At 36.4% G+C, this 26,902-nt stretch overlaps 2 protein-coding genes across 2 annotated transcripts; both read right to left on the bottom strand.

The window, feature by feature from the left end:
• Positions 1-1,843: 1,843 nt before the first annotated feature.
• Positions 1,844-11,330, bottom strand: LOC120309435 (cytochrome c oxidase subunit 7A2, mitochondrial). Its single transcript, XM_039346629.1, has 4 exons — positions 11,204-11,330; positions 9,271-9,360; positions 3,281-3,365; positions 1,844-2,173 (listed from the first exon to the last, which is right to left on the bottom strand). Exons 1-4 carry the CDS (start codon positions 11,222-11,224, stop codon positions 2,118-2,120), a joined length of 252 nt encoding a protein of 83 aa, XP_039202563.1. The 5' UTR covers positions 11,225-11,330; the 3' UTR covers positions 1,844-2,117.
• A 3,528-nt stretch (positions 11,331-14,858) lies between these two features.
• On the bottom strand, positions 14,859-26,902 carry TMEM30A (transmembrane protein 30A). The gene is made up of 7 exons (XM_039346628.1): positions 26,385-26,902; positions 21,108-21,221; positions 19,808-19,915; positions 19,162-19,249; positions 18,406-18,555; positions 17,513-17,719; positions 14,859-16,129 (listed from the first exon to the last, which is right to left on the bottom strand). Exons 1-7 carry the CDS (start codon positions 26,862-26,864, stop codon positions 15,936-15,938), a joined length of 1,341 nt encoding a protein of 446 aa, XP_039202562.1. The 5' UTR covers positions 26,865-26,902; the 3' UTR covers positions 14,859-15,935.

Below are 26,902 nucleotides of genomic sequence, written 5' to 3'. Positions count from 1 at the left end.
CCGGTGATGTATAAGTGGTTGGGGGTCACCACAACATGGGGAACTGTATTATGGGGTCGCGGCATTAGAAAGGTTGAGAACCACTGCTCTAGAACAAGTTAGATTATTCTGTTTATGAAAGAAATGAAACAAGCACCAAGCTTTGTGTTATATTATTCACTCAAGACTCCCTTTTATATCACCAAGATTCACATGAAGCTCTGACAACATTCAGAGTTGGAACCATATGCAAAAAGTCAGAAAGCTTGACAGGGAGAGAATGTTTTTCCTGAATTCCAATTCTCAGAATTCAGAAATGAAAAGCTGCATTCATCCACAAGTACAATCAGGGACTCAAACCCCTGAATCTGGGGAAAAAACCATGGAAACCATCACTTATTTTTATGGCCGATGCCTTTCCTCAGCATTCCTCTCCTTAATCCCTGTGTGAAAGATGATCCCATAACCTGCATTCCTTATCAGTAAGTACGAAAGGGGGGGGAGGGGAGAGCGATTAAAACCAGGAAGATAGCTGAGTTATTTACTTAAATTCATACCTCTTATTTGAAAAGCAGATGGCAGCAGTTTATGCAGTGTTTTTTAAAAGTTTGTGGACCATTTTGAATTTGCAATATTTCTGCATAAATATGACCTAAATGTGATTATGTTCTCTGCACAAATCATAAAACTAATAACCTAATTACACAAAAACATCATAGTTGTTCATGTATTGATTGATACGTATACCATTTTAGGGACCCTGAGCTCCTACTTACTTTCCTCTGATATTCCATGTTCCTCTGCAACAGGTATTTCGTTGAATTAATCTCTTGCTCTGCTAGTCAGGTAGCAGAATCGGGCATTCCTCAGGCATTCCAGCCAGCAAGTGTTTAAAAAGCGCAGTTTGTAATAAGTTCACTTTTGCAATGAAGAACTTGCTTTCAGCCATTCTATGCTTGTCCCATGTCGTTGAAGGACTAAGGCTAAGACATTGCACCATCTTCAGTTTTCTATAAACTTCCAATTTGCCAGGCAATTTTCAGTTACAATTGCCCCTTTCTTGCAAAAGCGGTGCCTGAGTTAGCAAGCTCATGCTACATTCTGGGTCTTAATTGTCCTAATCAAATGTGCTGCACGTTATATGTATTGGTGAGGTGGTTTTATAAATTACTGTACAGCAGGAAGTATATATTTCAACACATGCTTATTTCTAAACATAAAGCTTCTACAATTTCTAAAAGCTATGGCACGAAAGAGAGCTAGGAGGCTAAGAGCTAAGAGCCAATAAAATATTTCCTTTTATGCTCTTAGCCTACAAGTAAACAAAATTGAAATAATATGTGGATAATTCAGTTTCAATATCCTTTCAGTTATCTTCATAATACCTTTTGAACTAAGATTCCAGACAATTGCTATCCTCTTCCCCGGAGGTAGGGAAATTAAGGGCCACATGAGAAACTGGGGTTTCCACATCCCCTGCCAAGACCTCCCCCCATGCCTCTACCAATACCCCCCCCCTCCACTGACACCGCAGGCCAGACAGGGATAGTTGAAGCACTGAATGTGGCCCGTGGGCCGTAAAATGTCCAGGTCTGCTCTAACCGAATTATCTCATCCAGAGTAGGACAGATAGATCAAATTTCTCTTCTTAAAAGTACAGCTGCCCATCTTCTAGTCTACCAGCAGAGCCGATCTGGAGTCAAAGAGGAAATCGCTAAAAATTGCAGCCACTTCATATCCCACTGATAGCATTCTTTCATTAGCAATAGCAAATTAGCTTAATCCTCAGATCATGTTTTTCTTATATTATTAGGACACCTTTATTTATTTTGATATATTTTTAATGACAAACCAGGCAAGAAGGTAAATTATCACATATTTCAGCATTTATTGGTCATTTTTGCAACCACAAACAGTAGCACTTGCAACAAATACAAAATTCAACAAATGATCTTTTAACAGTTGCAAATATATCCTTCAGGCCAAACTAGTTTAATGATTGCAGTTACTACATTTTTAACAAACATTGTTCCCAAACACAAAATCAAGTATTATGACAAGGACAAAGTAGGTCCCTGATGAGTGTAATGGAATGGAACAGAATGATGCTATTCCAAGATGCATCTTCTGAACTGGAGTTAGTTTTTCTTTGGCTTTCCTATTTCGTAGAAATTATAGAAGACATAGCCAACTCCTGAAGATAAGAAAGACAATATATTATGACAGCCAGAACATAGATGCTCAATTGTAGCTCCCCTTAAAATACAATAGATATGTACACAGACCCTTTTACTTTCATTTTAAAGACAGAGGTGCCAGATTAAAAGATTTTAGAAAAGTCCTTCGTTCCATTATTTTTTACATTTTAAATATGGGTCCCGTTTCAATAAAGCGTAAAGCACATTTATTTTAAAAATTAATTACCCAAACCTCTAAGCTTTAAAGCAGTATTTTAAAACACTGTAAATGTGTTTTTGCTAATTACAATTTTACTGTAATTTAAAAGCAGCATAACAGACATTAAGCAATTAAAACTACCATATATGCCGCCGTATTAGGTGACCCGGCGTATAAGACAACCCCCGTCTTTATAGCCGGGCCGCATTCCTAGAACATCGTCTTATACGCCGGAAACTACCAGTATTTCCGGTGTATAAGACGACTCGGCGTATAAGACGACCCCCGTCTTTGGCGCCGATTTCAGCGCTCGCGGAAGTCGTCTTATACGCCGGCATTTACGGTAACCATTTTAAAATCTAGATGTCAAAACAGAAGTAAATTTCAACATTGACTGAGAGATTGGGTCAAATACAGCCAACAGCAAATAAGTCTAAATTTTTAAAAATGGTATTCAATTTTTTTTTTTACTGAACAGAATGAGACTTAAGTCTTCTGTAATGGAAATAGTTACATATCTGAATTATGTCCTGTAACACAAATATAAAGATCTAGATGAAGAACATCCCCAAAAGGCAACCCAGTCAAATATTTATAATATAGTTTTTTCTGAACTAAATCAGATTAAAAGGATGAGGTAATAATTCTTTCATATTACACTGAATAATATGAAAGATTTTATATAACAAAAGGTTGATATATACAAATACAGTATCAATATCGAGAATATTTTACAAAATAATTGACATTAAATATTTTAATTATCAAATACTTAAATTGTATTTGTTCAACTAAAAAAGACCTAGAACATTTCTAATTATCTACTTTGGATTTAAATAGAGACGGGTAGATTCTTTTTAAAATTTAGGAGGTTAAAACAGCTTAGCTTATACTTAAAACTTACCAAAAAGAGAAAGGAGCATAGTAATGCGATACAGCAGAATATCTGGTATTCCATTTTTCAAATGCACTGGAATGCCATTATCTTCCTAAAATCAATGACACAAAACTCAGTATTTACATATTAGTTTTGGATTATCTTTTACAAATCAAGTTTCTCCTCAGCAAGAAAATTAGACTTCTGTAGCCATAGTTATAATGTCCAAAAACAAAATCTTGATCTGTTGAAAATAGGCTTAAAATACAAAGCATTGTTTCCTTCCAGGTACCTGCTATTATAGTACAGCAAATCCTGCAACTCAAAATCTTAGCTTGAATTAAGAATGTATAAACCCTGAAGTATTTTTCCAAAAGATAAATTGTTTTGTTTTGATCTAACATAAGACAATTGGTAGATTTTACAAAACAAGGCGGTAATATGAGAAGACTACATGACCACAATTATGGAATGTCAATTGAGACTGAAGTATTAAGGATACAGGGGAAAAAAAGGAAGAGAGCCTGTCCTTTATTTGTATTCAGACACTTTCACTTTTGGATTACAATAGTAGACTGGCAACCACCGGAAAATAGTAAAAGTACGATAGGAGGAAGATTAGAGCAAACCACTGAAGGGGGATTACCTGAAGATGCTGCAGAAAACATTTGAAGAATTGGGCGAGAAGGTATCTGAATCAGTTAATACTAATTTGGAAGCTTTTGACGAGAGAATGGAAGAAAGATATGAAAAAATGAAAGAGGAAATGAAAGAAGCTAAGAAAATCAAAGAATCTGTAGAACTAGGGATAAATACTTAAACAAAACTGACCCCCCAAAAAAAATCAGATTATGAAAGGTTCCATAATGAGGTAGGCTTATGATGTCATAAAATAGACTAAAAAAGAAACGTGACTGGACCAGATGGTTTACCAGCTTATTACAAATGGTTTGTGGTTGAACACTGACAGGCTTTACAGACTATTATGAATTCAGTATAAGTCTTCAACAATCTCGGTCCTGGAACTTTGAGGGTTCTGTGCAGTCATCTTAGCTGTTCCTAGCATGGCCCTCTTCTGAACAGAGACCTCTGATGTTGTTCATGGGATCTATTGGAGCCACTCTCCCAGCGTAGGAGTCACAGCCCGAGTGCTCTTACCACTACTGGCACCACTTTGGGCTTTATTTTTCCAATCCTCCCTACTTCCTCCTTTGGGCCTTAGTACTTATTCAGTTTCCCATACTTCTTCTTCCTGATGTTGCTTTCACTTGACACTGCTACATCTATCACCGTGGTGGTTGTCTTTTGGTCTTTGTCTACTGCCATGATATCTGGTTGATTGATCTTGGCTTGACAAGGCACTTTGTTTGCTTGATTTTTCTCCCATGTCTGCTGCTACCTCAGGCATTCTTTCACCAGCTCATCTTTGGGTGCTATCTTTCTGATGTATCCCTGGTTCTCTAGGTTTCGGTCAGGACATGGCTTTGACACTCACCAGATCCTGCCCTCTTACTGGCTGGTGTACATCTCTGCACATTGTGAGGAACTGCTGAGTCATCACAACTTGAATGGATCTTTGGAGAACAGGATATTTATCTTCTTGGTTTCTGCTTAAGTGTATCTCCTTAATCTGGTAGCTGGAGGCTTCATTTAGTAATCTTCTGTCTATTCATATTCCTTCATATGTTTCATGTATCTCTCTTATTAAGTCTACTTTGTAGTAGTAATCCATTAATTCCAGATTCTCTTCTCTCATCCCTGTATGATTTGTTCCAGGTGCCCACTTATTGTCAGATTATCTTGGTTCCCCAACATCTGATGCCGACCTTATTTTTTTTTAATTTTTATTTATTCTTTTTTCACTATACAAAAAAATAATAATGAAAAAATACATTTTTTTCCTTTAACAGAACTGTGTTATACATCTCATATATATTATTTACAATTTATTTAAATCAGTAATCATATCTTTTTCTTTCTCTGTTCTAGCCAATTATAACATTTGTTCCATATTTCATAAAATTCTGTTGCCTCTTTGTCTTTTAATTCTAGTGTAAGTTTATTCATTTCCGCGCATTCTAGAATTTTGTATATAATCATATCATTTGTAGATATGTTTTCATCCTTCCAACATTGGGCATATACTATGTGGGCTGCTGTTAATATATGTATAAAGATATTGGAGTTGTTTTTCCATCTTTAAATTTTTTATACCCAAAAGAAATAGTTCCGGTTTGAGTTCAATTTGCACCTTAGTTATCTCCTGTATCCAGTTCCTTATCCGTTCCCAATAGGTCTTTGCTTTAGGGCACAGCCACCACATGTGATAAAACGTTCCTTCCTTATTTTTACATTTCCAGCATTCCGGATTCATATTTTTGTACATTTTGGCCAATCTTGCCGGTGCTAAATGCCATCTATAGAACATTTTGTATTGATTTTCCCTATATGCAGTTGACAGTGTCAGTTTGCAATTTATGTTCCATAATCTTTCTCATTCTTCCAGTTTTATATTTCGACTCACATTTCGTGCCCACACTATCATTGGCCCTTTCACTATTTCTTCCTTCAAATCTACATTTAATAAATATTTATAAGTTTTTGTTAAAAATTTTCCTTCCTTACCTGATAAAATTTTATCCAATTGATGTAGGGTCTGGCTTATTCCGTGCTCTTCCTTATCCTTATTATGTTTAGATTGGATCTGTAAATATGGCCACCAGTCTATGGTTATTCCTTGTTCTTCTAATTCTTCTCTTAATTTGAGGTTTCCTTGATTATCTAATAGTTCTTTGTATCTGATCATCTTTTTTTTATCCAGAGTGTTAGGATGGATCATTGCCTCCATCGGTGAAATCCAATTTGGGATTTTCCTATAGTGTCTTTTTTTTAACTTTTTCCCACGTCCGAATCAATGCATCTCTTATCTGATGTTGATAAAAATATGTGTGTGTTTTCTTATGTTTCCCCCATAGAAAGGCATGCCAACCAGCCTGTAAATCATACCCTTCAATCATTAATACCCTTTTATTATCTAGGTTTATCCAATCCTTGATCCAGAGCAGTCTAGCTGCTTGATAGTAAATTTCCCATTTTGGGAGCCCAAGTCCACCTCTATTTCTACTATCTTGTAATATTTTCATGTTTATCTGTGCTTTTTTGCCTGACCAAATAAATTTGTTTATTATTTTATCCAATTCCTCAAAAACTTGCCAACTGAGATTATCAAATGCTTTCTGAGCATCTAAAAAAATTAGTGCTATCTGTTTTCCCGGATGTGCTTTGTAATATTCTAAGACATTTAACACCATTCTCGTATTATTTCTAATTTGTCTTGTAGGTAAAAAAAACATTTTGATCTGGGTGTATTATCTCCTGTAATATTAGTTTCAATCTTTCTGCAATTATGCTAGTAAAAATTTTATAATCAGTGTTCAACAACGAGATTGGCCTGTAATTTTTGATCTGTTTGGGGTCTGTGCCTTCTTTTGGGATAAGGGATATGGTGGCTTCTATCCAGGAGTCTGGTAATTTAGCTTTCTCCAACACATCATTATACACCTCCAATAATATCTTTTCAAAGTCCTCGTAAAGAGTCTTGTATACTTCCCCTGGAAGGCCATCTGGTCCCAGGATTTTATTATTTTTTTGTTTTTCTACCGCAGTTTTTAATTCCGAGGCTGTTATTTTCCCATTCAATATTTCTCTCTGTCCTTCTTTTAATTCTGGCAAACCATTAACCTTTAAGTATTGTTTAATACTCTCCACATCTGTTTCTTCTTTTTTATATAGTGACTCAAAATAGTTCTGAATTACTTCTTTCTTTTTATCCATTTTGTATTGTGACTCTCCATTTTTGTCGTGTAGTTAGTTCCTGAATAATTTTTTTCTCCTTCTCTTTTTTTAATTTATAAGAGAGCCATCTCACAGGTTTATTTGCGTGTTCAAAAAAGTTTTGTTTTGCTATTTTCAATTTTTTTGCTCTTTCCTCTTGATCTATCACGTTTAATTTATGTTTAGCCAAAACCATTTCCATTTTAATCAATTCATCATGGGGCTCTTTTTCTAATTTAGATTCCAATTTTTTAATCTCTTCCTGGAGTATATTTTGTGTTTGCCTTTTCACCTTGTTTTTTCTTGCCATATAAGCTATTACTAAGCCCCTTAAATACATTTTCGCAGTGTCCCAGATAATTTCTACTGATGATTGTTGTTTTGTATTCTCTTTGAAAAAAAATTCCATTTCCCTTCTAATCTTTACTATAAATTCTTTTTCTTTCAAAATGTGAGAGAGTTCATTATCCATCTTCTTCTTACTTTTTTCTGCCCTTTCCAAATTATTTCCAAAGGATTATGGTCGGCCCATATATTTGGCTTTATTTCTATTGTCTCTATGTCTTGCCCTGCTTCTTCATTCATCCATACCATGTCTATTTGAAACCAAGATTTATGCAGGTTTGAAAAAAAATGTATATTCTTTTTTTTTTTGATTCCTCTTCCTCCACTGATCAGATAGATTAAATTTATGTGCCAAATCAAAAAATATCTTTGGTAGTATTTTCCTTTTCTTTTTATTTTTCATATCACTAATATAGTCTTTTTTTATGTCCACTACCACATTATAATCTCCTACCATACAAATATTTCCCTATCCAATTTCTATAAGCTTCTCATGTAATTTGTAATAAAATTATTTTTGATTCTCATTTGGTGCATATATTACCACTAGCAGCCATGATTTCTGTTCGGTTTGTACTTCTATTGCTACTATTCTTCCATCTGTATCTTGGTACCTCAATTTAGCATTAATTTCTTTTCTAATATAAACTGCTAATCCTGTTTTTGTTCAGCTAGTGCTGTATATAATACTCCTAATTTGGGGAACTCTAAATATTTCCTGTGTTGTTCTTTGATGTGTACCTCTTGTAAACAAACTATATCTATATGTTGTTTGGCTAATTTTGTTAGTATTTGTTTTCTCTTTGCGGGTGCAGATGCCGACCTTATTAATGCAGGCAAAGTCCAAACCACTATGACTCAGTTCATGTCTCTCTCATATCTGAGATTGGCAAGAGAATGTTAAGGGGTCTTTGCCCAAGGACCCTACTGGCTAGGTAGATACCCGTTAGGATTCGAACCCTGGTCTCCAACATAAAAGAGCAGTGCTCTAACCAGTACACTATCCAGCTGTTTTATATAAATAAAATAATAAAAAGGCGGCTTCTCATGGCAGAACAGAAACAAAACCCCATATAGAAAGACAAACTACACTCCAAACCAAATACAGAGAGGGAAGGAGTGTGTTAACATAGCAATAGAGTGGGCAGTTTTTAGTGACGAGCCCTGAGAAAAGAGTGACTTTTTGTACACAGAAGTTCCCAATAGCGGTAAATAGTGGTATATAGCAAAAGAATCATAAAATCCTCCACTTTTCTATCCCTCTCTCATTCTACTGCAGTTGTCCTTAATGGTAAAAGTACATCCAACTGCCAATGTTCACACTGTGACATGGGGACTTCTCGCTAGTATGTAAATTCTAGAATAAACAGCATTAATATTTCAGTTACTTAACAGCAATACAGGAATTCATAATGAGCCAACCCTGAAGCATAGCTAACTACTGAACTGACTAAATGAGCCTAGTTTTAATTCTTGCTTATGATACCTAATAACTGTAAAACAATGAATTAAAATTGCTGCATTAACTTTTTCACTGAGTACCCTTATAATTTAGAAGCCTAAATTTTTCTTACCTAAAAGTTTATTTATACATACAAAGACATGCATACACACTGATAGTTATACATATATTCATCTCAATATAATTCAGGATTTTGGAATAGCATAACAACCAAACATACAAATTTAAAAAAGAAGCTGTATTATGGCTTTATTACTCAATAACTACTGATAAAGTATCTTGAATCAGCTAATTTTACATAAACAATGTGCAGGAATGATACCAATGCTCCATTACATTTATCTGTTCTAAAAGTAGGAAGATAATCAGCAAATACCTGAAAATGTTTCTGCTTCTCAGAAATCCTGTTTGCAAGCTGCCTGCGAGAGGCAAAGTTTATGGGGTTTTGTGTTACTTGCCGTACAGCCTACAACAGAAGTACAAATATATATTTTGTGGGTGTAACAAAGTCAGTGCAGAGACTCTAGCATGAACCCACCCTAATTAATGACAGCAGTAATATATAAAGGCTGATGCTATATTATATTTTGATTATTTATTATAATTTTTAAAAAGCCGCATCTGCAGAAGTACAAACCACCTCCCCCTAAAACCTACTAATAACTTAACCTAACAATGTTAACTATGATAACAGATACCTGAAGGTGAGATGCATGGCATATAAATTGAATAAATTAAATAAGAAAATAACATTAAATTGTGGGATGCTGTTACAATATATGCTAACTGAGTTGCAGTGATCGCAACAAAAACAATAGTAGAGGAAGGCTCTATGTGCATACTGAATATCCACATAAAGCCTTCTACATGGATAGCATAATGTCCATAATTTTCATCTCTACTGTCATCAAAATCATTTACAAAGGGTCTACAGGCTGCATCCATGAGTATCACAGTTTACACTAACTTTTCTCAAAATTAGCATAGCATCTTTTGAAAAAATAGGATCACCCATTATTTTTACTGCTGGGAATAATCATTCTTATATATATTTAGCCTTACTGTAGCATCTTACATTTAACAGCCCTCGGAATCCTGTTAGCTTTCAAACCACATCTTAATCTGTATCAGCCTAACAAAGGGATAGACAAGTACAGGCAGTCCTCGACTTACGACCATAACTGAGCCCCAAATTTGTGTTGCTAAGTGAGAAATTTGTTAAGTGAGTTTTGCCCCATTTTACAACTTTTCTTGCCACATTTGTTAAGCGAATCACTGCAGTTGTTAAGTTAGTAACACGGTTGTTCAGTTAATCTGGCTTTCCCATTGACTTCGCTTGTTAGAAGGTCACAAAAGGGGATCACATGACCCTCGGACACGGCAACCATCATAAATATGAACCATTGTTCAAACAGCTAAATGTAAATTACACGACCCTGGGAATGCTGCAACAGTAACAAGCGTGGAAAAAAACAGTCATTAAGTCACTTTTTTCAGTGCCTTTGTAACTTTGAACGGTCATTAAATGGAACTGTGGTAAGTCGAGGGCCACCTGTACTCCCTGAATGGGAGAGAAGCCTGATTCGCGCTACGCTCCCCAACTATCCACACCGGGACGCTCTTCATCTTTTGAAAGTTTTAGTGATTTTCTAACATATTTATATCTTTGAAAAACAACATAGGGCTGAGTTGCTATAATTCAATTACATGCAAATATCATTAATACAAATCTCAAACTATTACAATAGATATTTCCTCTTTTCCCCTTAATATGTGCTGTCTCATATTGAATTAATACACTTCTTATTCTATCAGTCAAATAAGAAATAACTTTCCTACAATTATCAATAGTTTTTAGTTTATATATATCTTAATTGTTTTAAGTTCAATCTTTGAGACAATCAATGCGGGACGTTCTTCTTTCAGCCCGCACCCCATGACAAGCTGTACTTGCCAACCATTAGCGCTGGACCAAGACCGGGAAGCCACCAGAAAAATCTGCACCGCCTGAGTCACCTTCAGGCCAGCTGTCCTCTCTGTGGTTAACCACCCGGCTTCATACCGTTATTGTCGAGCGGAGTAGAGAGGAGCAGTCTTGACCCTCAGGCCCCAACACAGGCGGAAAGGCGGACATTTTTTTAAAAAAGAAAAGGATTCCCCCCCCCCCCCACATACACATACCAACCGCTGTCACTAGCCAGGAGCTTTTCTCCAAAGCTCCGCCATCGTCCCTGACGGCTGCTCTCATCTCAACGGTTCCCCAGGGTAACGTGTCCCTCCCTCCCCCCCCCTCTGCCGGACTCACGTACCAAAAGGGTTCGAAACATCATCTTGACAGCGCCACCAATCCCTCCCTCGCCTCCGCCGACAACCACCAAGGACAAGGGTAAAAGGGAAGTACGGCGCGGTCCCCGCCGTGTGACGTCACGCGGCCAAACTTCCGCTAAAAGACGGAAGCGGCAAAGGAGCGTCGCTCTAGCTTTGGGACATCGATGGCCAGTGAGGTGAACAGAGAGGCGGGGGAGGGCAAGAGGAGAGGAGGGGAGGGGTTGCGGCCGGAAAGAGTACTAAAGGGCGTTTTTATTTTTCATTTTTCTCCTCTCTGTTTGTTTGGTGGTGTAAAACGAGTGTAAAACTTTCGGAACCAAATGAGAGGCCATTTATAAAGTCGGCAGTGTTATATAATTAATAAACCCGAAGGGCGCCCACCTCGGCTTTTTCTGAAATTCGAACGAGGTCATTGAGTCCGAAACGCCTGCTTCAAAAGCGAATTTCTTTTCATCCTGTGGTACTTGTCACTGGGAGAAGAAACCCGAAGAAATGTAGAACCCTTATATGGGACCCATCAGAAGAATCGGCTCCGATTTTTTTTTAAAAAAAAAATTACTATTATTTAAAAAATAGAATGGCTGCCAAGAACTATATTTGCAAAAGTGATTGCTATGCTGAGCTTGGCCCAACTTAATGGAGAATATATATTTAATAGAATGCAGATAGATAAGATTTTATGCCGAGATGTCATTTTTTCCCCTAGATTGATGGCCTAAACAGGCAAATGCTTGATTCCATCCATCCACTATTTTCATTTTCTAGATATGTTTATTGGTCGCACTTGGACTTTTGTATATGAAGATAATGCCATTTTCTCATGATTTATAACCTTCAAAAAAGTTGGAGGCTAGGTGGGCAGCAATATAACCTAGGGGTATTATATTGCCCTTCCATCCCCATGTCTGCAAAGTATGATAGCGTAACTGCAATTTATCTCTGGTGTCAAATGCTATATGTATACACAATGGTACAGAGAAGGAAAAAAAATTAAGGTTACTAAACTGGATATACAGGTAGCCAATTCATACCTAAAACTAGGACATTCATTAACAAAATTAAGATCAAAAATAATTTTGCCAAGTAGTAATGCACAGAATTATTCAAATTCATTCACTGCCATTTTTCGAAGATGACATACACATTATAATCCTAGCTGTACTTACTAGGGCTATTCATTGTTTCAAATATGAAGGCAAAAGCAGATGCCTGTCACTCCTTAAAGCACAAGCTGTTTCCTTAAATGCACAAGCACTGCCTTATCTACAGCTACTGCACTACCTGGGAAAAGATGTGTAGGGTAAAGAGTTGCAGACCAATTCCTGTGCTCGCATCCCCATGTGCCCCACCTTCTGTCACCAAATTTGAAGCACTACATGTCCCATTGAATACAGAAGTGTCCATATAATGTGCGTATTATTGTGCATGCCTCCCACTGAACTGTCCCTACAAGTTCTTCTAGAACAAGATTAAAAGAAAATGTGTGAAAGAATTAGTGGTGAAGTTGTTTGACTGTGCGGTATTTAAACAAGGATGCATCATGCTGTAAAATCAAAAGCTATTTTTTCATTAAGTAGTATTTCAGATTACAGCATTAGAAAAGTCTGATTCTGTTAACTTCGGTGTCAAACTGCTGGCCCACGGGCTGGTTGCATCACACAGAGGCCGTGCCAGCTCCGGCAATGCAAAAAAAAAGTCACGATACATCGCAACACGTCATGTGACCTGGCGAGTTTGATAGCAGAATCTTAAATTATTTGAACAAATTTAAAAGCGCCTTAAGTCATTCCATAACATCCTTGTATATTATTCATGCTCAGTGCACTCATTTTAACAGAAGAAGTGACTTTCTCCCAATGTTGCATTTAGTATCTAACCTATTTATTCTGTCATTATTCAGTTGGTGATTTCTTGAACTCTCTTGCAGTTCAAGGAAATGGGTCGGTTTTATAGCATTACTTGCTATATAGAGCTTGTTTTGGAATAAAATAATCCAAGTAATTTGATTGCAGGAACTGGTAACATTTCCATTTTTTTCCAATTTTCTAATTTTTAATGTTGCCTCATTATTAGAAGAATCTGCCTTGTGCTGAATTTTTCTTTTTAGCTCTCTAATAGAATATTGGTTGTCACTGCTTAACTTGCCCATTTCAGTAGTTAATAATTTAGCATGATTTTTTTTGAATAGAATATTTCCTTAATAAAAAAGGGACTGTGCAATGATTCAGATTCTAAGGGTTACAGAGTGCTGTGAGGTTGCATGTACAGTACCTGTTGGCATTTCCTTAAATCAAAATGACTTTTTCCAAGGCCTCATGAGTTGCCCATAGGGGCTGTGTCAACACTCATGTACTTCAAATTGTCTTTTCCCCTTTGAATCAGACTGCTGCATAGTGCCAATCCGTTCCTGCAAGCATAACTCCTCTACTAATATTGTGAATGGGTAATCTTGTCCTGGCAGTGTGCAAGAGTCAAACTATGCTTAATGTAAACATGGCAAGTATTTAAGTATGTAATAGGTGACAAAGTAGCCAAGTTGTGAATGAATATTGTGATCAAATTGTACTAGTTTTATAAGAAAATTCTCTTGTTCTGTTGGAATTCACCCTTCAGTTTTTTTCTACCAGATGTTTTCAGTAAGCATGACTGCCAGTTGACCATAGTTACAAGAGAAAGATCAGCTAATACAAAATCTTTTTTTTTTGTCAAGTTAAGTTTTTATTCTTGGTAAAAATATTTTTTTCTAAAAGTAAATCCTTCAGGGTCTATAAGTTTGTATTTACAACAAGCTTTTAAGATAATTACTTTTCTTACTGTAGGAAACAGCTTTAATAGAAGGCAGCAAGTTTTTAATAGGCATGTTTGAAAGAGCTGTCAATTTTAAGAGGGTTAAGACAATTGAGGAAGCTGGCACAATCAATGTTGAAGATTATTTTATATGAAGATAAGAGATTTCTTGCCTGTTAAGATAGGCTAGTAAATAGATGAACTTATTTCCCCCATTACCATCACCAAAATCAACTAAGTTGGTGATGGTATGAGGGAAATCAGCTTTGTTGATTTCAAGTACTGTAGATATACTATACTATTAGGTAGCTGTTCCAGACGCTTGGACTGAAAAAAATATAAGTTTAAGGATTGAATACTTCATTCAAACTAGTTTAGTCCTACTAATATACCTGGAGCTAATTCATATTAAATCCATTTACTTTGTGTGAAACCAGTTATATAATACAGTAACACAGTTAAAAAAGCCTGTACTGTCTGCTTTCTGTTATAATTTAAGGTGGATACTATAATTAGCATGACTATCCTTTGCCAGTAAAATACCTTTCATTGATGAATACTCATTCAAAATCCATAATCTGGTGGTAGTAGCTATTAATTTGTACATTACAGGCGCTGGAAAAAAAACATGTGCATGCAAGAAGTATTTTGGGTATAGACAAAGTTTTGTCTATGGAAGTTGCTTGAATAGGGGGAAAATCGGTTAGATTTTACTTAGTTAAGTTCCAGATTTGTGATGTATCACAACTTCCAAAGTGAATTCTGTGTTACTCTCTTCAAGTCCTTTTTGACAGCCACCAGAGATAAATTAAGCTGCTTTAAGGAGATATATTTCAGATAACCATACTGTTTCATAAAACAAATGATACCATTTATTAAATAGGAAACATTCAGATTGACAAGCAAATTTCATGTAAAACAACATCTATGTACACAGCAATTTTATATATATTAGTATCAATATGTATATATACGTATATGTATATATACACATAGAGAGAGACATATATATATATATGTATATATACATAGTTTTAAAGTCCCTGGTCTGTTTTCTTACAATGTGGACAGATTGGACTTAAAGTGTGCAAGATGCAAAAGTTCCCACATTCCACCACAGCAACTTTTAGCTTATATCTATGTAATATTTGAGGAACACAAGAGCTTTGGGTGAACTATAGCATCTGAAATTCTTAAAGCCTTGCTTTTTTTAACCAAAAGAAATATTTTTTATTTATTGACACAGTAAATAAATCTCTTTACTTCTATTGGAATAAACTCAATGATTCCAGCCATATAGGGTGCTGAACATAAGATGGATATTTAAGCAGAACATAATGGGAGAGGTTTTTTTTATGCCAGTTACTTCTATATTGAAAGCAGCTTTCATGTCACTGGGCAAAAAGCAGGCTTTTAGTTGAACCAGTTCACATGTCAAAACATACTTATTGAATTGTGAACATTAAGCAGGAAGTTGGGCTTAATTCATATTGAGTTGTACATGAGTTACAAAGCTCATCTGTGAAATACTTTGGTTGACAAAACCTAGACAGGCTTTTTTTTTTCCTTCTAAAAACCAGCACACCATTGGGTCCTTAAAATGCTAAGAAAGCTATTCTAAACATATTCTTGCTGTACAGTATTGACATATAAAGCATACAAACGAGCAGCAGATGCATTAGGCGAGGAAAGACTATGCGCATCATGGCACCTGTCCAGCAAGAAGCAAACTTCAAAAAGCCCCTCGTCAGCATTGTTTTATGGCTGTTGTCTTCAGATTAATCCACCGCGAGGGAACTGAAGGCTTCAAATATGGTTATGTATTCTGTCTCAGAAGCAACTACCAGGGATCTAGCTTTCAAAAGCTGTGTCCACTCTGGACTCGCCCTGATGCACATGCAGTACATGTGATTTGGAGCATTTAGATTAATTGGGAATGTCTGCACTATTGTTCCGGTTTCCGTATTTGTGATGAATGACAAGCAGCACTACTCCAAGGAAAAAACAAATGGAGCCCACTGTTATATACGCTATTCCCAGGAATGGATTTTTGCCTCCCATCCACGAAATGGTGCTCAGGATCATCCGTTTCCGCCCATCAAAGCTGTGCACAGGATAATCTGACGTATGCATAGGAAAAGCATACAGAAATATTGAAGTTGCATAATATTAAAAATCAGCCTAAACAAAAAAGGGTAGCAATACAAAATGGTATAATCAATCCATTTATTACAAAGCTATTCTGCTATACAAAATATTGTAGGCTAACTAATGATTTGGTTTTTTTTTTTTAAAAAAAAAGCAAAGCCAAGTATACTAGTTGCAGATGTTTTTTAAAATTGAGGTAATACTCAAGGATTGTTTTGATAAGGTAGCTATATTCTCATTAGGACAGCAATAATTGAATTTGAATCTATTGAAGGTTGGTGAGCCTTTAATTTGAGATTTTAGGTCAGCGGGGCTAGTGAATCAATCTCCTTACGAATGAACAACATCCAATCTTAAAAACTTTAACTAAAGAAAATCTCCACAGGCTTTTAACTCAATACAGTATGGAGTTGGTCGTTGGACTCAGAATTAGCTTCTAAACACTACCTCTGTACCATTCACCTCTTGCAATAATGATACAAAGGAGTGCACCACTATAAACACCAACCAACTCACTTATGGCTTTTCCCAGCATTATGTTATTGCAATCTTCCATATATGTAGATTTTCCTTGATTGGGAATACGAATGATTCTAAAACCAGGTACAGTAGTGACCAAAATTGTGGAAACCTTTTGGGGAAAGTGTACAGTAGAAATGCCACCTTTGGTTAAGTTTCCACCAATTTTTCTTCTAATTTCTTTATAACTGTAGCCTTGTTCACTTAATAATACTATTTTACATTGCTTTCTGGGCAACCAGTCAACTCTTTGCACCATTACTTTAATTTTATTACGTTTTACAAGCTCACTAAATGAAAGAAAAAAACCCCAACTTGATAGCGATCACATAACACACTGACAAATGTCCTCCTGTCAGCTTCAATATATGGCATCAATAACTGAATCCTACTGTGATCTGATTGGCTCATTGCCAAAACAAGATGACACCTGATTACCTCTCTAAACACACACATTCATTGGCTACAATCAAATGAAGGAAAACTACCTGATATCAATCTAAGCAAGTTGTGCTTCCTTTTTCTGGTTACTTGGCTATAACTATGTAGCATTACATTCTTGATTAAATTATCTTTCCATTGATATATAATTTTATGAAACTCTCCAAAAAAAGTGGTGTTATTAGCCATCAAACCTCAAAAATACACTTTTTCCAAAATTTTGGCCACTACTGTAATTATCTACACTATTTCCATTCCACACAATCAAATATTAAATAAAATATATCAAATTTAAACAAATACCCCACCATGTAGTCCTACAACCTTTTCCCACTCACTCTGTTCCTTTGGGTGAATGATACACTTAGCCCCTTACAATGTTCAATAAAGGATACTATATTCTATTTCCAAAGAATATTTCCCAGCTGGCAGAGTAGGTTGTAAGTTATCTTGCTTCTCTATAAGACGATACAGCTTACGGAATGTAGGCAGTGCTGCAGTACGCATCCATACAATAAAGTCTTCATTGATGAATCCATTGTTCTCCTGATCAGAATCTAACAAATACACTGGCTTGCGCCAGTTGACAGGTTTTGATGTTCCTTCAAAAAAATGCAAACACTGAAATTAGTCAAGATAATTTATCTTCAGAAAAAGATGTTTACGCATTTCACTAAAAACATTTTTCAAGCTACCCATGTAAAAACTCAAACCATGTGCGACAGTCTTGTTTCCAATAAGAAAAAGCAACACAGTAAATAAGAGTAACTTCTTTTGCAAAGCCAGGGGGCACTTTAGAGTTTTACAAACGATAATATTTTTTTACCTCCCTATAGCCTTGATGAAAAATACTAGGAGTTATGATTCAATATTATGTATGGTCATTCCCACCCTCCTTTGAGGACATCTTCTGTAATTTTAAGTAGCAGACATGCTTGGCCAAGTATATTTTACTCCTTCCATCAAAATTACTGACACATCCGTAATTACTGGAAACAGCAGTTTAAAGAGTTATGAAAAAGTTGTGAACGTGGAGATTGAAAAAGGAATGCACATGGCAATCCAAGAAAAAATTCTAAAAGTAACTGTGCTGTTTCAGTAGTGAACATATATCTAGTCACACATATTTTACCTACTTGCACTTTAAAATCATATGTTTTTTTTAAAAAAAACCCATAATGAAAATAAAATAAATTTCAGCCATTTTAATGACACCATTCCAAGAAGTTCCCAGTGAGAATTGTTGCACAATAATATATAAACAATTAGCCACTGGTTATATTTTTACCTTGAAAAAGTATTGTCAAGTTATTTGTTTCACCAGTAGGATTCCTGAACTTAACATTTTTGTCTGTCCACCAAGCAATGCCTTTTCTCAGCAGAGAAATAGTTTTGGGCTTAGAGGTATTGTGGTCATAACGAACAAGTGTCAATGTATCTAAAAAGAAAAATAATTAAAATCTAATCAGTGTCTAGGTTTTATTAATAATTTATATACTTCTGTTTTATGCAAAAGTAAGTACATTGGTTATGAAATGAAACGATGTATTTCCAAGTGATTCTGCAAACTGTCATAAGGCACGATGTGGCTATCAAAATAAATTATCAAAGTACAGAATGTACAAAAATGTGAAAACTCAGTGGCCTGTTTTTCCTTTTTAGTCACACACATGTTTAAAAAGTATGTTAAATAAATATGAACTTGAAGTCCATTAGAAGGGAGGTATGATCTTGCATGAACAAATTTAAAACAACTCCTGACGGGACCCATAAAATAATACTGGCTTTATTGAAGGAGGGGGTGGTTCCATCAGCCTTCACTTTGGTGAAATTAGCATGCCAGTCATGTTATAAGGATGGGTATGTCTTATACCAAGTCTGGCTAATGACTTGTCTAACTTAATACTCTCTGAACTGAATGAGCATTCAAGTTGGTGTAGGGAGGAACTATATGGATTTCATGAACATTCTTTGTTTTTACTTTAACAAAACACAATTCAGAAGTACAATGTTGTGTCATAATATACTTTGAAAAATATCATACCATTGAACATGCTGTTGGCAATAGCTCCACAAGGAGCAATTGGTTTATTCTCACTCGTATGGTAAGGTTCACACTCTTTACTAGGTTTCTAAGTAATTAAAAAAAAAAGAAAGTCAATTTTGATATTATGAAAGTAAAGATGCTCAGTATAATCACATTAAATCTAGAGTGCAAGAATACCTTTTGTAACATGTTTTCATGTAAAATATTTGTCATTAAATTTGTCATTAAATCTATTTCTTGCCACTGATCAATGGGGTAATGTTTGTTTCTGTTATAATAATTTCTTATTATAAGCTTGGGCTAGAGCCAAATGACTAATACATAATTTATTTCAAGCTATGTTCAAATTTATACTAACAGACTTAACTTCTTCAGCAAGGCTTCTTCCTATTTTTACACTCTTTTGTAGATATCCCAAACTTTCTCTTGAAGATCTAGACCTATTCACAATTCATTATTCTGTTTACAGTAATGAAGGACCTACTTAGACGTATAACTAGAGCAAAATTCAAAAGAAGGAAGATGTATGAGAAAACAATGCAGCAATCTCTAATACACACAGATACATGCACAAAAATATCCATATTTAAAAACCCATTTTTGGGAAATCATCATGACGACATACGCAAAGAATTTTACTTACATGTAAAGAAACGTTATTTCCATTTAGCTGGCTATCATCCCGAGACTTTACATAGCGACGGTGATTTTGGTAAAAGTTGGATAATCCATAGTACATAAATACATTGCCCTAAAAAAAATAAGTTAGGATGTTTCACTGACTATAACATTCACGTAGTTAGGTATAGCAGTAGTTTCACTAGGTTTTCAGAATTCATGCCTTATTTATTCATCTGGGTAAGATTTTTTAAGTCTGTTGCTAAACTTAAAACTCTGGCTTTGCTGGTAACAGGAGACCAGTAAGCTGTAGAACATGAACCCACCAGGGTGTGGAAAACTTTTGCATGGATAGTTTAATACAAAATATACAAAGCAGGATTTTTTGGTAGGATTTTTCTGGTACCTTCTACACTGGGCACTACCCATAGAAATACAGGGATAAGAAAAATAATAAAGCTATAAAGAAAGCAAAGCAATAGTGAAAAGCACATGCATTTAACATTATTCTAGACCTAATTTTTATTACAATAAATTAATAAAAAAACTAGTTCATGTAGGTTCAGTGCATAAAGATTTCTTGAGGAAGAAAGGTAACCATTGTAAAAATATAAGTTTCCACACTTTTATTAGTTCAACTAAAATTACACAAATGTTCCACATACCTATTGACTTTAGATTCAATTATTTTATCAATTTATCCTGCTTGTATCCTGTCCATTCCTGTATGCTTTAGATTTATTATGAAGGCATTCTACTTCGGAGCTACACAGGAACAGAAGGATCATTTTCCTTCATTCATATATTTACAGTCATATGAAAAATAAAGGGTTTTTTAAAACCAACGTGGACCTATCAATATTGTATCTTCACTATATAAAAGTGATGTAACTGAACACAAAAGCTAGGAAAAACTGATTTGGCAATCATTTATTAAAGAAGTTAAGAGATATGCCATTTCCTTCTGTGGGAAAAATAAGTATACCCGTGGCTCTAATATCTGGTATTGTTCCATTTAGCAATAACAGCCTCAAGTAGTTATTTCTTATAACTGTCTTCCAGTCTTTGAAATTGACTGGGAGGAACTTTTTCGTACATCCGGATGCAGATTTCAGCCATCTGATGTTTGAGTTTCCTGTATGCACAACCCAATCCTAAATCATCCTACAGAATCTCAATGGGACTTAGATCTGAGATTTGACTTTCCATTCCATGACCCTCCATTTCTCTTTCTTTTTTTTCAGCTATTCCTTGATTTATTTTGCTAGAATGAAAGAGTGCAAGGCAATACTAGACAAAGCTAGACAGATAAGAGTATAACAGACCTCAAACGACTGATCCAATGTGAAGTTAATGACACAGTGGCAGGGTGAGGCATTCCAAGATACATTTAAACATTTATTGCAGGGACTATTTGGATCTATTCCTGTGTAGTCAATCTGTAATGGAAAAAAAGGAAGACAGGAATAAGGTGGAGGGAAGAAAAAAGAGTTAGCAGATGCTACTGGAAAATAAGGAAAAGCATATACAATGTTTACTGAATTAAGAGAACAACAAACACAAACTGATAAATGAATATTACCTCTTAGAATCTTTTTATTACAGCAACAATAATGGAGCAAATTTCTCTGCATTGACAGTTTAAGAAGAAGCTTTTTGTTCTTAAGACATCAAAAGCTGCCTATTTTTAGAAAATGATTAATGGAACCGAATGCACCAAAGACATACATACATTTCAGGCTGACTTTTGGAATTCTAAAAATATTCAAAGATTTACACTGAAAAAGAACAATTTCTTTAATTGGATGCTGCCACCTAACATTTCCTCACTATCATTGTTATTTTATATGGCTACACAAAGCCCTCAAAAATGGTTTATATATGGGAGCATTAACAAACAGCTTTATGCATGTTCTCTGCAAGTTCATATTGCTGTTTGCAGCATGTCTGCACATACAACCATTTTACTGGTAAACTCCATGTCATGCTAAGACTTGGGTGCAATTGCTTTAACACTCTGAATTTCTTCCAGAATACACGATACACATACTGTTGCAGGTAGCAAAGTTGTATATATATATATATATATTAGATCTTTACATCAGCACTACAGCATCCCTGTCAAATACCAGGAACCAATGAATTATATAAGCCAGATTTGGTTAGATAGAAAAGGTGATATACTCCCTCTGAAAAATCTTTCACACGTCACATGAAAGCCTATTTTATATACTTTAAAAGTACACAAAAAGGAATTCCTAACTCATTTGTTGATATGGTAAAGGATTTGCTTTATATTTAGCGATATGCCTAATTTAAGAATCTTGTTTTTGTTGTTATTTGCAATTCAAGTCTGCTTCCATGGTTAAAAAAGGAATAACAGGTATTTGTGGTAAAGTCACTTATTAGCTAGATAAGAGTACAGGCAAGAGAAATAGTAAAGATAATTAAAAACTTCAAAATTAATAGCCACAGGAAAATGGGAAGCCACTGTCAGGAGTGAAATTTCTCCCACAATTTAGCACACTGTTGTTCATCTGATGCTCTCAGAACTATCAGTCTAAAATATCACCAGGATTAATCAATTGTTTTACACAAAAATATATCCTGTTGACAAGTAGTCTCCTTCCACAGATACCATTCTCAAATACATCTCAGGCAACACCAGCCTCCTGAACTATTTGTCTCTCAAAAAATGTTAAGTGCAGGAAAAAAAACTTCAGATGCTCATGTAACTGCTAATCCCCACAAAAAACATAGCATTGTTTTCTGTCACCTGTTAATACTCGTAAGATCTAAACATCAGAATTCTGATGAGCTTATTCCATTTTGCTTATTTATCAGATTTCTATTATGTAAAAGATAAGATATATTACGTAAGACTTTCATTTATTTTCTTGACTTCCATCTAAAATATCAGTATAAAATGAGTCCAAGATGACCTTTGAAAATAGCTTCATCTTCTCTTAATTTTATTTCTGAATTTGTTTTGCCTGCTGTATGAAAGGAAATCCACTAGCAATCCACCTTTTAAATATATATTTATTATAAATTATTATAAATATAAATTTAATAATTATTCCCAAAGGCTTTACTTCGTGATCACAAATTTCTTTGCACTGTTAATTTCATCCCATTCATCCTCTCTTCCCTCTTATATCGTACTTTGTTCTCCAGTGATAGAAACTTAAAGCTGAATTTGCTCATTTGTTTTTACAATCTTTTTATTTCCAAATATGTTCTTTCACCTCTTCAGATTCATACACAACTTTAATAGTTCTTGCTGGCTTAAACTTTATGTCCTCTCAAATAATAATCGATTTTTACCGATGACAGCTTGCTAAGCCAGCATTTTAAAAATATAACTGGAAAAATCAGAGGTCATAAAATTCATAAACCTAAAATTAAATACAATGCAATAAGCACTAAAAACAGTAGAAGAAAATACTTTATCATGAAAATTCATATGGCCGCCTACTCATCCTCAGTGACTCTGGGCAGCTTATAAAAATAAAAACCCAATATACAAATAATAAAAACAATAACCCCTCAACTCACTGGTGCCAACAATTGCAGTAAGTGTCATAAAAATAATACTTTAGGTGGCTCATATCCTCTGGACTTCACACAAGGTACATTATCCATCAAAAAAAAAACACATCTACGTAATTGGACACACAGGATAGTCCATAGTGTAAAAGAAAATCCTAAGATGACGAATGATAAACGCTAGTCTGTTCTAAAACTCTTTAAATTGCAATCATACTTCGAATAAGTTGTACTGAATACAATGTTCTCTATATTATTAATCATCAAAATCTCAACACTCTATAAAACACACAGGATCTGTCATAAGTACCTCTGTCATGGTTACAATTATTGCTAACGTGCCATTCTCCTTAGGTTGAAGACATTCCAATTATAACTTTTGAAATTACAGCAAATGATTTTTTTTCCACTCTTTAATAATCAGAGCTAGTTTGATGCAATAGTTAAAGCAACAGCTTAGAAACCAGGAAGCTGTGAGCTTTAGTCCCACCTTAGGCACAAAGAAGGCTGACTGATCTTGTGCCAATCACTCTTTCTTAGCCCAAGAAAGGAGGCAATAGTAAACCTCTTCACAAAAAAACCTTGCCGAGAAAACTGCAGGGACTTGTCCAATAGTTGCCCGAAATCAAAAATTGATTCTAAGAAAAAAAAATCAACAAATCAAGTTCAAGCCAGAATTTGAAGTGCACAATGAGAAGAGGAAAGAAGAGCAAGAGAATAGCACAATACTGGAAACTATCTAAATGAAGTCATTTAGTCTCATAAAGATCAAATGGTGAAAAATTTGATTTTATTACTGACATATAATGCTGCAGTTTCACATACTGTTTTATAATAACAAAAAACACTCAAAACAGACAACTCTGCTTCAATGCATTTTGTTTATTTTTATAAAATTGGGTTGGGGAAAATCAACTTGTTTTCCCTTACTGACTTGAAGAAATAAACTTTTGCCCAGATGGCTCCTCTAAATTAAACATCTAGACCACAGTTTCCCAAAGTGGTAAATAGGACTAACCAAGGGACAATGGGACTGTTAATTCTGGTGCTTTTGCTCAAGTAGTATTTATTAAATTATTTTCATATAATAAATGAAACTTCATAAATGGGTATGGGTAGGTTGAAGAGTTTGGTTCTGGAGTGCTGTTTTCTGCCACTGTGTGCTACAACAAACATGATTAGGTGACTGGAGGCTAAAACATATAAAGAACAGTTGCTGGAATTGTATTGGTCTAGTTTAATGAAGAGAAGGACAAGGGGGGACATGATAGCAGCCTTCCAATATCTCAGGGGCTGCTACAAAGAAGAGGGAGTCAAGATATTCTCCAAAGCACCTGAAGGCAGGACAAGAAGAAACAGATGGAAACTAATCAAGGAGAGAAGCAACCTAGAACTAAGGAGATACTTCCTGACAGAACAATTAACAAGTGGAACAACCTGCCTCCAGAAGTGGTGAATGCACCAACACTGGAAGTTTTTAAGAAAAGACTGGACAACCATTTATCTGAAATGGTATAGGGTTTCCTGCCTGAGCAGGGGGTTGGACTAGATCAGTGGTTCTTAACCTGGGCAATATTGCCCCCCAGGGGGCAATTTCATTTTTCAGGGGGGCGATGGAACAAAAAGGGGTGACACGGGGTGAAGGACCGAAAAGGGGGCAATATGGGGGCGATGGAGCGAGAAGTTTTGGGGACACTTTTGAGACTTTTTTGTACAGTGAATCGCTGTATATCTGATGGAGGGGGGAGCGCTTCTTTCGAAACATTGCATGCTGAGTGGCTCTGTAAAACATTTTGTATTGTATTTTTTTAGTGTGCACTCCAGTTCGATATTATATTTTCTTTGTGTCTTTTTAATCCTTTTTACAGTGTGCATGACTATATATACTTTCCTCGAATCTTAATTTAGTTTCAGAGTTTTCATCTTGAAATTCTTAGTTCCTGCATTGCGGTTTGTTCTTATACCTTTTTATATTTCTTTTTGCATCTTAAATTTCACTTGTAATTCAATCATTAAATGTTACTGTTTTTCTTTTCTGGCATTTCACTTTCTTGCCATTGAATTTTGTTTTCAGTAGTCACTACATTTAAGTGTTTTGAATAAATAAGATAATAATGAAATACATGTATCACGAAGTTTGGGAATAAAGTGACGGGTGCCACCAAAATTTTTTCACACAGTTGAGATATGGGAAAAAGACTGAAAATAAATTATTTGCATCGATATGTCCTGATGACAATTTTAAAGGAAACAAAAAAAGTGTTTGGATAAACTGAAGAATTAGTTCCTATGTTGTGGTTGAGAGGTTATGTTGGGGGAGGGGGTGATGACAACTTCCTCATTGGCTCAAGGGGGCGATTCCTTCAAAAAGGTTAAGAACCACTGGACTAGATGACCTCCAAGGTCCCTTCCAACTCTGTTATTCTGTTATACACTAAACACTCCTATGGATTCCTCATGCACACTACTCACGACAACCTTCTCAAGGTCCTCCCAAACCCACAGCAGATGTTCAGTGAAACCTGGAGCTTCCCTGTTCCTCAGGAAGCGTCACCACCCGACAGGTCCCAGGCACCCCCCCTACTACTCCTACACTTCACTTTACACGCCACTGATGTGAGACCACTCCACAAAGCTACGATTAACAAGGCCTCAGCAGCCCGTACGGGAATTTCCCGAGAGGGTCCATTCCTTCACGCATCCACTCGTTCCCTCGCCAGGTTATCCCCCCCTTGCGTGTGAGCGGCCCTGCCCGTGTCCTACAATTTCTCTCCCCTCCCCCCCCCCCAAAATAAGTAAGAGCTCTATCCTCAGCAACCGCAGGAACCGATTCTGGGAGACCGAAAGAGAGGGACTCCGGGTCGAGCCCCGGGCGGCCAAGTTCTGCGTCAGCCCGTGCTCGTTTCCAAGGAACTCCAAGCAGGCCAGACCGGGACGGCAACCCGCAAACCGGGCAGGTGAGGCCTCTCAAACTCTCAGAGGCCCGCGCCGACAGCAGCCTCTCCTCCTCGGCGCCCCGCCGCCCTCCCCCCTCCCCATCCCCGAGGACTCACCTCGAACTCGCGGATGTTGTTGGAGGTGACGAAGATGCCGATGCCGATGGGGATAAAGATGAGGCCTATGACGAAGAAAGCCGGCAGGACGGTGCCGGCGGTGAGGATGGGTTGCCAGGCCGGCAGGCGCTGCTGCTTGAAGGCCGTGTTGTCGGGCTTGCGGCTCTTGCCGGCGGCTACGCCGGTCGCCCCGCCGGTCGCCCCGAGGCCGCTGGCCCCCGCCTGCCCGTCCGCCTTGGCGTTGTAGTTCATCGCCATGGAGCCTCCGCCGCCTGGAAACGGCCCGGAAAAGACGAGAGAAGAGAAGACAGGAGAGCGAAGCAGCGCTGGCGGATTGCGAGACAACGACCGGTCTTCCCTTCTTGGTCGCAAGAGTGACAACCACGCTTGCGCAAACCCTCCGATATAAATACAAAGGAGCGGAGCGCTTTTTCCAGCCTTTCCCCCACCCGCGGACCGGCACTTCCCCGGTGTGCGCATGCGTCAGGCGATAACTTGACCTTGGGTGAGGACCGGTT

The sequence above is a fragment of the Crotalus tigris genome, unplaced genomic scaffold, assembly GCF_016545835.1.
Source record: "Crotalus tigris isolate CLP2741 ecotype Arizona unplaced genomic scaffold, ASM1654583v1 scf7180000018016.4438896, whole genome shotgun sequence".
Classification (NCBI taxonomy): Eukaryota; Metazoa; Chordata; class Lepidosauria; order Squamata; family Viperidae; genus Crotalus; species Crotalus tigris.
This window is presented reverse-complemented; position numbering and strand designations above follow the sequence as displayed.